The following is a 15735-nucleotide window of genomic DNA, read 5'->3' as shown; positions in this document are numbered from 1 at the left end:
TTGACAACAACAAAAAAGGCTTCAAGTGCAAGTGGCGGCTGCTGCAGTGTTGAAGCATGCCAAGACATTCGAGAAAGCCTCCAGCCTGCGCTAGACTACTCTGGGCAGCACATCATAGAGGAACCACCTGAAGGTGGACGGCCATGACGTAAATGTTGCTATCTCGAATGCCACACGATCTGTGATCCTGGCATGGCCACGTCGTGGAGGGCAGGTACCTGGGACACATCTATGTAGTGGACAGCCATTATTCTTGTTCAAACGCTCTTGTCTAACCTGCTGTTCACAACCTTTCAGCTTCCTCAAATATCTTTTAAGAAAAGAACCTCTACCACACAACCCTCGAACAAAAGTGGTTAAAAGTACAATTGTGTAAATAGTTCAAAGCAATACTCACGCACACAGGCCTTCCTTCCCCCTCCTGAAAAAGAAAACGAACCCAAACACCAAATATATAATAATAATATTCCTCGCTTCAAAAACAAAAACGCCGTGGTATCAATAACCCCATCCCTCCCCTGCCCTTACCCTTCCCAAATAATACCAATCCTTGAGCCCCCCCCCTCCCATCACTCTCTCCTTCCCCGCCCCCCATCAACCACCACATCACTCATCACCAAATCGATCCCCTCTTTCCCCTTCCCCCCAGGACTCTGCACCTGCACTGTATCCATCACCCCCTCCCCACCCTCCTTCTGCCGCTCCGCAATCCACCCCGGCGGCAACCCCGGCCCACTATCCGCATTCCCATAATCACTCTTCTTCGTCCCCTTGGGCCACCTTCCCGGCCCCCTGCCCGTACCACCCGGCTTCCTCTTATTGTTCGCACTCGAGCTAGCCCTCGGCCTAGCAGCAGCAGGACGTCTCGCACTTCCCCCTGACCGTTTTGGCCTTGGCCTCGCAGCGCTGCTTGCCGTCCTGACAACCGGGGGCCGGGAGACCACAGCTCTAGAACGGTCTGTTCGTCTGGGGTTAAGCGGTGGGACGACTTCGAATCGAGAGGGAGGAATGCCAATGTATTGGGACATCCAATCGCTAGGATCTTGTTTGGGTTCGGGGTCTTGCTCTTGTTGCGGGCCTTCTTCCACATCGGCTTCGGCCTGTTGGGGGTTCTCGTCGTAGTAGCCAGGGAAGTTCTTGTTATCTTCGGTTTGCGGTTCATCCTCCAACTCCCCGTTTGCATCTTCCGCAGGCTTGACCTCGGCGGAACCATTCGACTCCCCCGTCGACGACTCCGTAGACTCAAGAACATGACCTTCAACCGGCGGCGGCTTGACATCTTGTCCCGCCCCACCTTCCGACTGCGTAGTAAACGACCCACTCCCATTGACCAAACCGTCCCCAGCAACAATCGGTTTCTGCCCCTGGTGGTCCTCCTCCTCCTCCCTCGGCGCAATAGCCGTCAACGCCGGCCCCAGCTCAAAATTCGTCGCATTGCTCCTCCCCATCACATACGGCGTCCAAGTCAGCGCCTTCTCGTTCAACTGCACATACCCCTTCCCCTCCCACTTCTCCACATACTCCCTACAAAACCCCAAATCAACTCTAAACGCATAAAGCCCCGTCACCGGATCCTTAACTAAACACCTCAACCCCTCCAACGCCGAAACAACATCATCCGCCGTCAGCCCTGTATCATCCGAAATCTTCTTGATGCTCAACCCCTTCTCCTCCCGCTGCTGCACAAAATACTTGCACATGATCAACCTCCAATAATTCCTATACGACACCAACCCCATGTCCGAAAGCGGCTTCTCCGGCGACCCCGTCTTCTGCTCAACCCTCGTCAAAAGATACGAAAAGTCAATCAGCAAATTCCCATACCCCTTCCGCTGGTGAATCGGCAGCGTCAGAATGCAAGAAACATTGTTCTGACTGCTCGCCCGCTTCTCCTTTGAAAAGTATCCCACAAAATGATACCCCAAATCATCATACTCGCAGAGGACATAAAACAAAAACGGCTCCACGTCGTAATAAAGCGTCTTGGATCCCAAAAACAGCTTGGCGAGCAGGCAGAGGTTTTGGCAATAAACCGGATTCTTGCGTCCATCAACCTCAAAGACTGAAATTGACCCGTGCCGGTAAATCTCATCCCCAGGAGGGTGCTTCGCCGGACACTTGAGCTTGTGCCTCGAGGTGACATAGTCTGAGTTCATGTACTTGAGGCAAAACTGACAAATGTAAAGAATCCGGTTCCTGCTGTACTCCTCGGGATACGGCGCCGCGTACCACGTGTCGATCTCCCAGCCTCCAAACTGGATGCACTCGATCTGGCTGGCCGGGCCCGACGCCTTCTTAGACTTTTTGCTCGGCACTTCAGTCTCGGCTTGCACCTGCAGCAGCCTCTGTCTCCATTCTTCTTCGGCCTTTTGCTTTGCCTCGTCGAAGCGACGTCGGTCTTCGGGTGCCGGCATCGTTTTGGACGTGTCGGCTTCGGGTTCGGTCAAGATGCCACCATATGGTTTGCCCTTTAGCTCGTCCGTCTCCCTATCGTAGAAAGAGTAAAATGGCTGAGAGTAGCTCGTGCTAGTAAACGGAGTGGCTATTGGGACTTGGACCGCCCCAACACCGCGAGGCCCGTCATTTCTAGATGGTCGCCTTGCCGATCTTCCCGATCTCCCCGACCTATTAGATCTATTAGGTCGTTTCTTAATGCCCTTGGGCTTTTCAGATGAGATCCGAGCGAGTTCCACCGCATTCACGCGCATCTTGACGATGATGCTGTTCCGTGTCTTCTTCGTGACAGAAGCAGGACCGGAGCTCTGTAAAATCTTGAGCCGTAAAGATCGGGACACTGGTCTAGATGATCCTTCCCTGCCGGCTGAGGCTTCCTCGTTGCTCGCCTCCTCTGTTGTTGTCCGACGCCTCTTTCGCAGGGCCATAACGTGCTCGTCAGGCTCGATCGATGATGTTTTCCGCTTTCTAAGCACGCGCGATCCGTCCATAGGATCCTCGTCGAGGACGAGTTGGTTGAAGACAGAGTGTGATTCCGGCTTGACAGCGCCCTTTTGTGACGGAAGCAGGTCCCTCGCTAGTTTTGGCGCATGTGCACGCCGGGCAGATGGAGGAGCACTGGTGTCAGTGATGCCATCCATCTCGACATCTTCTTCGTTGTGGGCGTCGGATTCTGATTCAGTGTCTGCGCACTTGGGACACTTCCAGCTCTCAGGACCTGCAGCTGTTGTCAGCACGGTCCTACACGATGTATTCGTAGACCACCTACTCGTTTCGCCATCCAATGCCTTGCTGTCACGGGCACATTGTTGGTGAGCTGCACAACTGGTTGTCAGTAAATGGCAAACAACGACTCACGGCCAGGGAGTTCACTAACCGTTGTCCTGACACCTGGTGCAAGCCAAATACACCTCAAACTCTTCTGCCGGATCGTTTTCTTCACTCTGCTTACAGAAGATGCAGTGTCCGTCGTCAGTCTCATCCTCATCCTCCTCCGCTTCATCATTATTCGCGGGCTCCCATTCCTCTTCGGCACCAGCATCAGAGTCATTGTCACTGACACTGGCAGAATCCACAGAGTGAGCACTATCCGACTCATCATCTGTCTCGCCAGGCTTGATCTTGACCGCCCCGACACCCTCATCATCTTCCTCGTCCTCGTCCTCTTCAGCATCTTCATCCCTTGTTGTCCTCCCCTTGCTCCCTCGTCGCGACTGGCGACCTCTGGCAGGAACAACCTCATTATCGTCTTCCTCCTCGGCATCCTCCTCGAAAACCCCATCCTCTTCCTGCTCCGAGTCGCTGTGTTGGGCACTGCTGTGATCGTCGTGTTCCTCCCCGCCGTCGTCAGGCTCCCCATCGGCATCCATATCCATCTCCGCATCCTCGTAATGCTCACCCACCAGACTCCCGACGTCAATCTGACTCTGAGAAGCGGCCGCACTGATACCCTCCCCCATGATCACATCCTCATCTGCGGCGAGTTCAGCCTCACGCTCTGACTGCATGACGCTCAGTTGTAGCTGCTCCTGCATGAGCTGAGCCTCGGCCATTATGATCCCGTCTCTTATTTTTTCCCCCTCGGTTGATCTCAGGCTCCTGCTTCCCCTAGACAAGATATCTCGGTGAAGCCCACACCCGCCAGGTTGTATTCACCACCCACGGCGCATGCCAGCCAGCCAGGTCACCTCGATCTTTTGCGTGATGATTCCGATCTTCGGCGGCTATAACACCCGGCGCATCGTTCGGGGGAACAATCACTACCGACTGGATATCTCGTAGGGAATATATCTCGGTTTTATATGCGCCGCGCCGCGAGGCATGCAAAAACAAAAAACAAAAAAGTTGAGTTCGATTCGTGGGTCAAGGCTTTGGGGTGTTGAACGCGCGGAGGAAGGTGGAATTCGGCAGGGATATGATTATTTTTGGCTTCTATGGAGACGCTCTGGGGTAGAGACGCGTGAAAATGGCAGTTGCTGGCTGTCAATGGTTGTGGATGTGGTTCTGGAGCGAGTCGAAGTTTTGCCTGGGTTGATCGCGAAAGTGTTCAGGTTGCTGGCTACTGGAGTTGGACCACCCTGGTTTGCTGCAATGCAAGGTTGCGTTTGGACTGATTAGTCAGTGAATTTGAGGGTGGGTCTGGTGCTTGGCAGCCTTGAAGAGGTGGTCCGAGCTTTCGAGGGAATGGTTAGGTGCCTGAGGCAAGAAAGTAAAATCATCCACTCAGAGCTTCGCCAATTGGAATTGGGGAGAGCCCCAGTCCAAGTACCGCTATCGCCGTGACGAGAGACCTGGACCTTGGGCTTTGCGCTTCGAGGTTGCGCAGTTACAGACACCACACCACCACCACATAGATTGGACAGAGGCTTCGGGTATGCTCCCTTGTTTTGTATTTGCTGCGACATTATCACTAACTCAATTGACAGGCCGCACAACCGTCACGATGCCCGTTCCCTTCGAGACTCTCATTCCCTATGTCATCATCACTGCCGTAAGAGCTCCTCGAATTCATGCGTCCACCAAACATGAGGAAGGATCATAGATGCTGATGGGCGGGGGGACAGATGTTTGGCGTGACTGGTGCTGGGCTGAGTGGAATCAGACACTACGCCGGTGGCGGAAAGAAGCACAGATGGTCCCTTGATACCTGGGACAGGGTATGTTCGCCTTGTTTAGCTGGATTTTGGTTCTCGAGCTAACATGTTTCTCTTAACAACAGCAAAGTATGAAGCAATATTTCTCTACAAAGAGGTCCCGCTCTTGAACCTATACTAACAATATACGAACGCAGTGATGGACCGCGACAGACGACTTACAGGAGTCTTGCGAGGGCAAACAGACAATGCCATAGCCCCGCCAGGCTTCGAAGTCAATCAGCCTTGGAGAGTACGTGCTTCCTCAACAATCATCTTTCTCGCAAAATGCTTACAATTTCTAGGGCGAGAAACGCTTCTCCTAATCAACAAGGATGGAGGCGGCGTTAAGAAGAAGAAGGCACTGGTGTCGAAAGAAGAGGGCGCACATATGATAGACCGCGAACGACCTCATTCTCATGATCCTCTTCGACACCATGGTGGTGTACAAAATGTTAAATCTGTATCTGGGGCCGGTTCTTGTTCAGCCCCTCCAGGAGCGTGCACGCTTGACATATCTCCTGGCTTGACATGTACCCGCAGCGCTTACACTGTCCTAGAACCTGTCGTCCTCCCTTTGATGGAGCACTGGCAGTTCTGATGGGTAGTTCCTTTTGTGTCTCCTTCTCTCCTTGCTTTGGCTTGAGTATTGTCTTTGTGACGTCGACCTCTAGCTCTGCGTACTCTTCGTTCTCCCTGAGTTGTTTATCCAAGGCGGCCATTTCACCTCCTGGAGTGCGGCCGTTCGTTGACCCGCAACCACCTATGCCCTCTTCCACAGCAGCGGCCACAGGTGCTTGCGCTTTCTGTCCTTTGCACCCACAAGATGATGGTGACTCTCCGGGCACCAATCTTGCCATGTCCTCTCCACTTCGTACAATATCCAGGATGGCGCTTGGTCGTACTTTTTCCAGCTGCTTGATGAGACCCCGGGCGCTTCCACGGAAGGCCTCGGGACTGTAGATACACTCGGTGCTGAAGTACTCGAGCTTCTTGTGGAAGGCATACAGCACAATCTCCTTCTCGTATGCGTACTTGAGTGGCTTGCTTCTCTTCACCTCAGACCTGTTGTCTCCTGTCACAATACTGGTGCTTCGCGAGAGACGCGACAGGTCCGCGCGCAGCAGGTTCATCATGACCGTCTCGGCCACATCGTCTGCATTGTGCCCGGTGACAACATGCTTGATCCCTAACATCTTTGCGCCCCTGTCGAGAGCCTGCCGTCGAAAGACACCACAGTAAGTGCAGTTCCCCTTTTTGCCGATGGTCTGGACGACCTCGTCCATGGTCCAGTCGTATAGCTCTTTGTATCCGACTATTGTCAGGGGCATGCCGTATTGGACGGCATTGTTCTTGACTGTTTGGAGGGAGTCATCTCGGTAGCCGGTGATGCCCTCGTCTATGCTCAGTAAGACAAGATCTAGTCCGTATCCATGTCGTTCGTTGAGTGTCTTGAGAACGGAGGCCAAGACCGTCGAATCCTTGCCACCGGAGGCTCCAATGGCAACTTTCTCTCCGGGGTAGAATAATTTGGATGATGTGATGGTGTGGTGGATTTCGTCCTCGAAGACTCTGATGAAGCACTCTCGGCAGAGCTTTGCATGGTTCTTGGGTCGCTTGATGTATGCCCTTTCGGTCTTGCAGATGGCACATAGTGATGGCGCCATGCTGGGCTTTGTCTGGTTTCTGTTGAACTGGAAGGGTTCCTAAAGTGTTGTGCTCTAGTATTGAGTGACTAGTCCTTCAAGAACTGAATATGTAAATGTCGAACTTGGGGTATCAAACTCATACTACAAGTTCTCACTCCAACCTTGAGTCAAAGGCCCGAACTTGATGCCAAGGTCAGTCTACGGGTGGGGTGAGCCTAGATCTTCCACCAGCTGCCCCACACTTGGTTGGCGCACTGGCTCTCAGCAATCTGCCCCACTGAACCCTACTGGTGGCCCGAGCTTTTTTTCATCAATCCACAATCCTCTTTTTCTATTGCAAGCTCCGCCAAAATTTCTTTTCTCCAGACTTCTTCTCATCGACAAGCTCCCGGTACAGAGCCAACGCCCAACGACAAAATGGTAAGCATATTTGCTGGTTGAGATATAGGCATGGCGGTGCCATCTTCGGATGTGCACCTGCTACTGCTATTAATTCTGCGCTCGATTTATCGAGTCGCATGGATATTTCCGCCTGTTGGTCGCAAGACCGCAGGTGATGATATGGCTTGAGCTGGATCGTGGTGTTTGGCTGGGAACGCCTCTCGCCCGTCCGCTCTTTAGAGTTCTAGAAGACCACCAGTCAATGTCGAACATTAGCTGATGTCTTCTTCTCAATGATAGCCTCCCAAGTCTGGAAAGAGAACCGCCCCCGCCCCCTTCCCCCAGGGAAAGGCTGGCAAGAAGGCCCCCAAGGTTAGTCCCGTCTTCTTGATCGATCGCAACCTGTTGAACGCGCTGACACGCATTTAGAACCCTCTCCTTGAGAAGCGTTCTCGCAACTTCGGTATCGGCCAGGACATCCAGCCCAAGCGCAACCTCTCGCGCATGGTCAAGTGGCCCGAGTACATCCGTCTCCAGCGCCAGAAGAAGATCCTCAACCTCCGCCTGAAGGTCCCCCCTGCGATCGCCCAGTTCCAGCAGGTTCTCGACAAGAACACCGCCGCCCAGGCTTTCAAGCTCCTCAACAAGTACCGCCCTGAGACCAAGGTCGAGAAGAAGGAGCGTCTCCTCAAGGAGGCCACCGCCATCAAGGAGGGCAAGAAGAAGGAGGACGTCTCCAAGAAGCCCTACGCCGTCAAGTACGGTCTCAACCACGTCGTCGGCCTCATTGAGAACAAGAAGGCTTCTCTTGTCCTCATCCCCAACGATGTCGACCCCATTGAGCTCGTCATCTTCCTCCCCGCCCTCTGCCGCAAGATGGGTGTCCCCTATGCCATCATCAAGGGCAAGGCCAGACTCGGCACTGTCGTCCACAAGAAGGTATGTTTTTTTCTTCGTTTCTTTTTCACCAAACTCTTTTCTAACTGCTATTTAGACCGCTGCCGTCCTCGCCCTTACCGAGGTCCGCTCCGAGGACAAGAACGAGTTCTCCAAACTCGTCTCCGCCATCAAGGAGGGTTACCTCGAGAAGAACGAGGATGCCCGCAAGAAGTGGGGTGGTGGCATCATGGGTTATAAGGCCCAGCAGCGTATCGCCAAGCGCGAGAAGGCTATTGCCAACGCCATCAAGGTTTAAGGAAGCATAAAAGGTCGATTGGGCGTTGTTGCACTTACGAATGGCGTACGGGACTACCAAAACCAGATCAGGGTGAAATAAACAGCCTTGCTTCCGCCAAGATGCGGATAATGAATTGTTTCTTCGGATGGGACACGAATGGATTGCTTGATACCCCCCTTAATGCGAAAGTCTTCTAAACACTGTTCACTGTGCTGGGTCCTTGGTGGTGAAGGGGGGTGAATGAGCTCCTGGTGCCGCAAATGTGGGGGATCACAGAGTTGGGTACTAGTAACGTCCCGGCTGCGACTGCTCTCGGCGGCAGGATTGGCTCAGTGTTTGGTGTTTCGAAGACTTGGCCGTGATAGCTGTGTATGTTATGCAACACCAGTGAAGGATCGACAGACCCGGGAAGAAGTATTCCATGGAACTGACCCCCGCGGGATGAACTCCGTGTCTCACCGCGTCCATCATTCTGTTTTTTGCCGTGACATGTCCGGCTGCACGGCAGGTTCAGCCAGCCCTCTTATTGTGCTTCGGCCAACAGTTGATAGGGATAGGGTTTCAGCGCGTTGTGTCCAATCAGTTGCTGTAGATATCTCTAGACCTCGACTAAAACTGTCAAAGTTTACCCCGTCCTGTTCCCGGAAGCTTGGAAATGCTTGGTGTGATGAAGGAGCTGATGGCTGGGGAATGGATAGCTTAGACTCTTTGACTGCAGCTTCATGTTTCAACTTTGCGGGGGAGGGGGAATTGGCGATAAAGAAGGAGATGCTGTTGTTGTGCTTTGCCCATGATGGAGGACATGGCAGAGTTTCATGTTCGATTTCAGATTCGGAGGGGAGGAGGTTAAGCTTGACAGTGCCAAGAGGGGGTCTGTTCGAACTGCTCGGGACTTGTTTGCAACCCCCGCGGGATGGCGGAGTGAGGCTTGTCTGGCCATGGGATGGTTGCACTCAACCATTTTTTGGTCTGTGCGGCGTATCCTCTATCCCCGGATCGGTCGGTTACCTACAAGGCTGGTTTGTTGGTGAACGTGGGATGGAGCTACGCTGGCGGAGAGAAGGAGGGGAAGCTGAAAGGGAGCGATGTCACACTGGGAAGGATGCTTTTACTGGGGGAAACAAGGTCAGCAGGAGGGAGCTGGCGCCAGATGCGGTTGAAACCTGGGGGTATTGCTTTGCTTGGAAAATCCTCCCCTCCCCTTTTCCTTTTGCAAGGTTGGGATGAACCGAGCCAGGGGGGGAAAGGCAGGCGAGCTGTGACCTCGAATTGCGGGTGCGGCTGCTAAAGCTGGCGACACGATCACACGGACTTTTGGGAGGGGGAGAGGGGGAAGGGGGATCTGAGTTCGGTCCATCCCGACGAAGAGAAGGAAGCTAATCCGAGTTAGGGGGCAGGGGGACTGATTCGAGGGAGAGGGGGAAGTGGTAAGGTTATACTTGACGGTTGGCTACATATAAAAATACCGGGTGGGAAGGCCTTTGCTTTCCCTCCCCCTCCCCCCCTCATTCCATCGTCTGACTTGAACCTGACTTCCCTGACTTGGACCTTTCACTCTCAGCCCACCCCCCCAACATACACTTTGTGTACCTGACCACAATCCCCGGACGACCCGACTTACACGACAAAAATCGCGCGCTGCCAACTGGACTCTTCTTTTATATTCTGGGAACCATCCTTCCTGATTTTTAGGTTTCGACTTGTTTTCTCCAGTCTCTTTCTCTGAGCAGTAGCACAGCAGGAGCTACCTACCTTACTTCGTACATCACCGACTTACTTACTTACATCACTTACATATATCTTCAACGAATAAAACGATGGAGGGTAAGCGAAACCTCGTCGATATTCCCTTTTCATATCCTTGAAAAAGAGCCAACTAACATGCCCCTCCACCCAGACGACCACTTCCTCTACGCCCTCAGCTCCAACAACGCCTGGGCCGGGTACAAATCCCACCAAAACCCCCACTTCTTCCCCAAGCTCGCAGACGGGCAAACACCCCAGATCCGTAAGCCATTTCCCCCTCTCCCAAACAGTCCTCAAACTAACAGACTCCCACTAGTCTGGCTAGGCTGCTCCGACTCCCGCTGCCCGGAAACCACAATCCTAGGCCTCCAACCCGGCGACGTCTTCGTCCACCGCAACATAGCCAACATCATCGCCCCAACCGACATCAACACCTCGGCCGTGATCGAATACGCGGTTGCCCACCTCAAGGTCAAGCATGTCGTTTTATGCGGGCACACTTCCTGCGGTGGTGCCGCTGCTGCCCTGGGCGACTCCAGGGTTGGGGGGGTGCTGGATACGTGGCTTGCGCCGTTGAGGGCGGTGAGGTATGCTAATAAGGAGGTGCTGGATGCGATAAAGGATGAGAGGGCTAGGGGGACCAAGATTGCGGAGTTGAATGTTGAGGCGGGGGTCAATGTCTTGATGGCGAATGTGACGGTGAGGGAGGCGATCGAGGAGCGGGGGTTGCAGGTGCATGGGTGTTTGTTTGAGATTGGGTGTGGGAGGATTAGGGATTTGGGGTTGGGGACAAAGGGGAGGGGGGGACTGGGGTTGGATGGGCAGGAGGATGTGGTCAGGGGTAGGCATGCGCAGATTGTTTTTAGGGGGGGGAGGGGGGAGATGAGTGTTAAATGAGGAGGTGTTTGGTGGTGTTTAGTTTGCTTTTAGGTCTCTGGGGGCGTCGTTCATGGCGATGTTTGGTTTTTCTTTCTTTCTTTTTTTGTTTATTTGGTTCATTGGTACTGGGAGTTGAAAAGGAGTTGGCACTGGGATGGGATGGACTGCATTGCTAGGATGGTAGCTTCATTTGATATTGTTATATGCATTGCTTTTTGTCAGTTTAGCTGCTTTTATGGTTTTTGGTATCCGTTGATGGGATAGTTATCATGCGTCTTGCGTCGAGCTCTTGAATTTGCTATTGATTTGACTGCTTGGGACCAACTTCAAGTCGATCTGGTTGCTAATAACTGATGCCCCTTGCAGAATAACGCCCTGACATGCCCGAACCCGAGCCCGAGCCCGAGCCCGAGCCTGAGCTCGTAGCACCCGCTCCTGCCGTCTGATTATTGCTAGTTTCCCAACTGAAGATGACGAGCAGCTTCTTTCAAGGAGGTGACGTCGGAAACAACTTGTGGGGAAAGCGGGAACGGGAAGAAGTGGGGATTGTGTGTGGTTGACATGAGGACGAAGGCACGGGAGGATGGTGGTATTGCATTTATGCAGTTGGGGTTTTTCTTTTTGCTTTGATATCATCATCATCATCATCATCATCGTCACTTGCCCAATCGGCTCTGATACTGCGCCAAAACACTCAAATTCAACCACAATTCATCGAGAGATTCCACTCCTCTACGAGAACTTCATTGAACGAAGCCAGAGCCAAGCTTTCTGTCAAAGGGCGCCAAGACCTCCGCTTGTACCTGGTCGAGCCGGCTCTATCCCTCCACCGACCAAGTTCACTTGCAGCCTTTTCTCCCGAGCGAGACTTTTGTTCCGGACACACCGACGCCGGGAGCCTCGGGGTTTCAGAATAGTTGGGTTTGAGTTTCCAAGAATAGCAGTTGATCGACAGACACCGAGAGAGAGAGAGAGAGAGAAAGAAATGACTCTCACCGTGTTAACCGACGACCAGATCTCGGGGCTGGTCTCCAACTTGACCAAGGAAGAGCTCCAGAGGTTTATGGGGGTTTTGAGAGGGGCGTTGCACGAGTATTCAACCGCCACGACTGTCCCCTCTAAAGAAAATGCTGCCGCCACCGCCGCCCCGGAGATCCACCAGCCGGAGAGGACGTCGATAAACAGCAAGGCCACCGGGGCCACGACGTTGTTCATGCCGAGTTCTAGCTCTGTCGGGACGGGGATGAAAGGTATTCCAGCCCCTGGTTCTACTTGTCAGGGGGTTTATGCTAATGCGATGTAGTCGTCACGTTGACCTCCCCTTCTGCCGAAGGGGATGAAGACGCACGCCCAAAGGAAAACATCAAACCCACCGGCGCGATAACGTTGTTCTCACCTCACGGCACGCCCCTTGGATTCCTCCACGCCTCTACTCTGACGGCCTTTCGCACCGCGTTGGCTTCCCTGCTGCTCATCTCGAAGCGAGACCCCTCGTCCCATTTGAAAACCATTACCGTTTTTGGGACTGGTGCCCAGGCGTACTGGCATATCCGGCTCTCTTTGCTTTTGCTGGGGCAGCATATCCACCAGGTCAACATTTTGTCCCGGTCGTTCTCGCCGCCGGTGTCCTCCCTCCTCAAGTCGTTTTTGACATGTCCAAACAGGGAGAAGGAAGGCTGGGAAAACACCCAGTTTTCGGTTTTGACGCCGGCGCATAATGAGTATGAGAGGTTGCTGAAGGAGCAATTGCTGGAGTCAGATGTGATTATCTGTTGTACTCCGAGCACGAAACCGCTGTGGGATGGGGGGATTCTGACCAGTCATGAGGGGAGGCAGAAGGGGAGGTTGATTGTGGCTATTGGGAGTTATAAGCCGGATATGCAGGAGATTCCGCAGGAGGTGATACAGCAGGCGTTGAAGAGGCATCATCACGGGGTGGGGGGGAAGCATCACTGGCATTGGCATAAGCATGCCGAGGAGGGAGGGGTTGTGGTTGTTGATACGTTGGATGGGGCGTTGAAGGAGGCGGGGGAGTTGATTCGGGCGGGGTGCAGGCCTGAGATGTTGGTTGAGTATGTTTGTTTTTCCGTTTGTCATCGGTGAGCACTGCTAATGTGGAAATAGGTTGGGCGAGCTGGTGATGCTTAATGATTATCACGAGCACCGTCACCATCGGCATCACAGGGATGAGAAGGAGAATAACAAACAAGAGGTTGGAGAGAAGGGCGAGGAGCAGGATAAGGATCACCGGAAACTGGCCAAGTGGCTTGCGGAAGGGAATGTCATTTACAAGAGTGTGGGCTTGGGGCTGATGGATTTGAGTGTGGGGATGGAGATTGTGAGGTTTGCTGGGGAGAAGGGCGTGGGGAGTCGGATCGAGGGGTTCTAGGGGGGCTTTTTGAGGCCTGGTTCGCTGCGGTTTTAGACACCTCATCGCTTTCAGGAAGAAATGGATTGGTTAGGGGAAACAGAACATGGGTTTGCTGTGGGGAGTGGAGTGAATTTGTATGTTATTTGAGAGGTACATGCATGACACATTGTCTGGTTAGCAAGGGCTCTCTTTTCTGTCCACAGCGTGGCGGTATACCCATCACCTACTCGTCTTGTCTGTTGCTCCAAAATCCCCAAACTTTCTCTCATCCTTCACGCTCACCTTGACCATCACCCTCTCCTTGGGCTCCAGGATATGCACCGGCAGCACCCCGTCCTCCTTCTCCGGGATCTTCCCGCCTACAACCTCGATATCAAACTTGGTCACCACCATGGCAATCAACAACCTGACAACAGCAAGGGCAAAATTCCTCCCCGGACAGAGCGTCTGCCCCCCACCAAAAGCCCTAAAGTTCTTGAAGCTGACCCCCTTCAAGAACCTCTCCGGTTTGAATTCCCTCGCGTCCTCCCCCCAGTTTTCCTTAGAGGCATGTATCGTCCCCCCCGAAATCTGCACCACCGCGCCCCCCTGGAACCAGTACTCTTTTCCTTTGACTTCAACCTCGACCCCCTCCTTTGGGACCACCACCCTCGTGGAGTAAGTGTCGCTCCCAAGCCTCAAACACTCGTTCACCACCGCCTCCAAGAGCAGCTTGGCATCCCTCAACCTTGCCTCGATCGTCTTGCTGTTAGGATCAACAGCCAACTCTGCCCTTAATTCCCCCAGGAGTTTTGGGTCGTTAAACGTCTGCAGTACACCCCAGAAGCTCGTCGTAGCGGTGTTGACGATCCCGGCGAATAGGAAGCTCACTTCGGACCTGGCTACCTCTTGTAGCTCCCACCCGTGTTTCGCGGCCATGGCTACCCGGTTGGCGATGATGGGTGCCACGTCTGCCTCTTTGTGTTTTCCGTTTCGGAGCCAGGCCGCAAAAGACTGGACCAGTTTCTCCCTTCCGCGGTAGGCCTTCCTCGCCGTCACCTGGGGACAGATGCCGACCAGTAGCCCGCCGAGGCCGTGGTCGAATTCCCAGAATGACCCCTCTAATCCCTCCAGGGGGTTTGACGCGCCGTAGAGGCTGCGGGCTGTGGCCAGGGCGACGAGGTTCCTTGTCCAAGCGAGGAGATCGATTTCCCGCTGGGAGGGAGGGGGGGGGACGTAAGCATTCAGTAGCGATTTGAGTTCGTGCTCCATTCTGGAGAGGAGAGCGCTCATTTCTTCTCCGGGGGCGAGGGTTGATTTTACCAGGTCGGCCATGTCGGCTAGGAAGCCTATGTGCTGTCCTGGGAGGGGGTCCATAGCCTGGCTGATGACGTCGACGGTGTGGGGGTTTAGACCGAGGACTCGCTTGGTTATGTTCGGGATGAGGGGGGTGAAGGAGAGGGTGGAGGGAGGGAGGCGTTGGAGGGTGAGGGCGAGGGTGGGCGAGGTGATGATGTAGATGCGGGAGAGGGGGATGGGGAGGGTGAAGATTGGGTGGTGGGCGTTTTGGAGGCTGGAAGGGAGCGGTAAGGGTTAGTATGTATCAGACGGTTGTAAGGACAGAGATGTTGAAAGTACAAAAACGAGAGAACGGTAGGTGGACCTGGGGGTTGGAAGATGGCTGCTGAGAGGCGATCCGTCCTCAGAACAGACCACCGGGTGTCTGGACTATTATTCAGTGCTTTAGGCAATCTCGCGAGGCATATGCCAAAATAGCACAGTCTCGTCGTTTTCCTCAGAACCTAGAAAACACCACACTCACCCCAAATTCTTCACATATTTGCCCCCCTGAAACAGCATCCCAAGCACATGGCCCAGAAATGGGATCCTTGAAGGGATGATGGGCGGTTCATTCTTTGACAGTGGAATCGTCTGAGCAAAGTATAGAATCGCATAGGTCGTAAACAGAATGACAAGAGCAGTAACGGACAGAGACTCGACGAGATTCCCTAAAAAGGGGACCTGTCGAGACGAGGCCGTCACGGTGGAGGTGTGGTTCCATGCCATTTTGACGTTGAGTTGGTGAAAGATTAGGTGACTTCTTTTGCTGCGCCGTATCAACAATGGCAATACTGGCACGACGTGAAAATATGCGTTGATGTCAACCCGAAAACCCCATCACGAGTTCGAGAGCTCATTTTGAAAAGGAAAGATGACCTTTAATAAATTTCCAAAACGTCTTACCGCAGAAGCCACCCCAGCCTTCACCTCCAAATTAAACCGTCTTCAATTCCCAGCGAATCACATCTCATACTTCTCCCCTTGCCCATCACCTGCAGCAGATGCCGTTGACCTATCAGATGTCACATGCCATCTTATTGAAAATGCAACCATAGGTTCGCCTGAATGATACCTCAAAGGAGAGATCCAATTCACAGCCATATGGGATCTCAGCCACTACACAGT

General features: G+C 53.5%; 7 protein-coding genes across 7 annotated transcripts; 4 read left to right on the top strand and 3 right to left on the bottom strand.

Annotated features, from left to right (window-relative positions):
- Positions 1-569: 569 nt before the first annotated feature.
- SAS3 (Histone acetyltransferase) lies at positions 570-4676 on the bottom strand (the record flags this gene model as incomplete). Its single annotated transcript, XM_062947191.1, has 2 exons — positions 3332-4676; positions 570-3271 (listed from the first exon to the last, which is right to left on the bottom strand). Exons 1-2 carry the CDS (start codon positions 4005-4007, stop codon positions 570-572), a joined length of 3378 nt encoding a protein of 1125 aa, XP_062800479.1. The 5' UTR covers positions 4008-4676.
- On the top strand, positions 4623-5801 carry QC764_0066340 (uncharacterized protein). The gene is made up of 5 exons (XM_062940578.1): positions 4623-4826; positions 4881-4945; positions 5019-5111; positions 5241-5340; positions 5393-5801. The coding sequence occupies exons 2-5, from the start codon at positions 4898-4900 to the stop codon at positions 5686-5688; spliced, it is 537 nt and encodes a 178-aa protein (XP_062800478.1). The 5' UTR covers positions 4623-4826; positions 4881-4897; the 3' UTR covers positions 5689-5801.
- Positions 5543-6754, bottom strand: CTU1 (cytosolic thiouridylase subunit Ctu1; the record flags this gene model as incomplete). Its single annotated transcript, XM_062940577.1, has 1 exon — positions 5543-6754. One exon carries the CDS (start codon positions 6752-6754, stop codon positions 5543-5545), a length of 1212 nt encoding a protein of 403 aa, XP_062800477.1.
- A 212-nt stretch (positions 6755-6966) lies between these two features.
- On the top strand, positions 6967-8488 carry rpl8 (60S ribosomal protein L8). Its single transcript, XM_062947192.1, has 4 exons — positions 6967-7156; positions 7418-7489; positions 7547-8056; positions 8112-8488. Exons 1-4 carry the CDS (start codon positions 7154-7156, stop codon positions 8310-8312), a joined length of 786 nt encoding a protein of 261 aa, XP_062800476.1. The 5' UTR covers positions 6967-7153; the 3' UTR covers positions 8313-8488.
- A 1687-nt stretch (positions 8489-10175) lies between these two features.
- On the top strand, positions 10176-10937 carry QC764_409090 (uncharacterized protein; the record flags this gene model as incomplete). The annotated part of the gene is made up of 2 exons (XM_062947193.1): positions 10176-10302; positions 10357-10937. 2 exons carry the CDS (start codon positions 10176-10178, stop codon positions 10935-10937), a joined length of 708 nt encoding a protein of 235 aa, XP_062800475.1.
- A 967-nt stretch (positions 10938-11904) lies between these two features.
- Positions 11905-13308, top strand: QC764_409100 (uncharacterized protein; the record flags this gene model as incomplete). Its single annotated transcript, XM_062947194.1, has 3 exons — positions 11905-12169; positions 12223-12991; positions 13044-13308. The coding sequence occupies 3 exons, from the start codon at positions 11905-11907 to the stop codon at positions 13306-13308; spliced, it is 1299 nt and encodes a 432-aa protein (XP_062800474.1).
- An 87-nt stretch (positions 13309-13395) lies between these two features.
- Positions 13396-15502, bottom strand: QC764_409110 (uncharacterized protein). Its single transcript, XM_062947195.1, has 2 exons — positions 15092-15502; positions 13396-14842 (listed from the first exon to the last, which is right to left on the bottom strand). The coding sequence occupies exons 1-2, from the start codon at positions 15334-15336 to the stop codon at positions 13510-13512; spliced, it is 1578 nt and encodes a 525-aa protein (XP_062800473.1). The 5' UTR covers positions 15337-15502; the 3' UTR covers positions 13396-13509.
- Positions 15503-15735: the final 233 nt, after the last annotated feature.

The sequence above is a fragment of the Podospora pseudoanserina genome, chromosome 4 (genome assembly GCF_035222485.1).
Source record: "Podospora pseudoanserina strain CBS 124.78 chromosome 4, whole genome shotgun sequence".
Classification (NCBI taxonomy): Eukaryota; Fungi; Ascomycota; class Sordariomycetes; order Sordariales; family Podosporaceae; genus Podospora; species Podospora pseudoanserina.
Note: the sequence above shows the minus strand (reverse complement) of the source record. Positions and strands in the feature narration are given on the sequence as shown.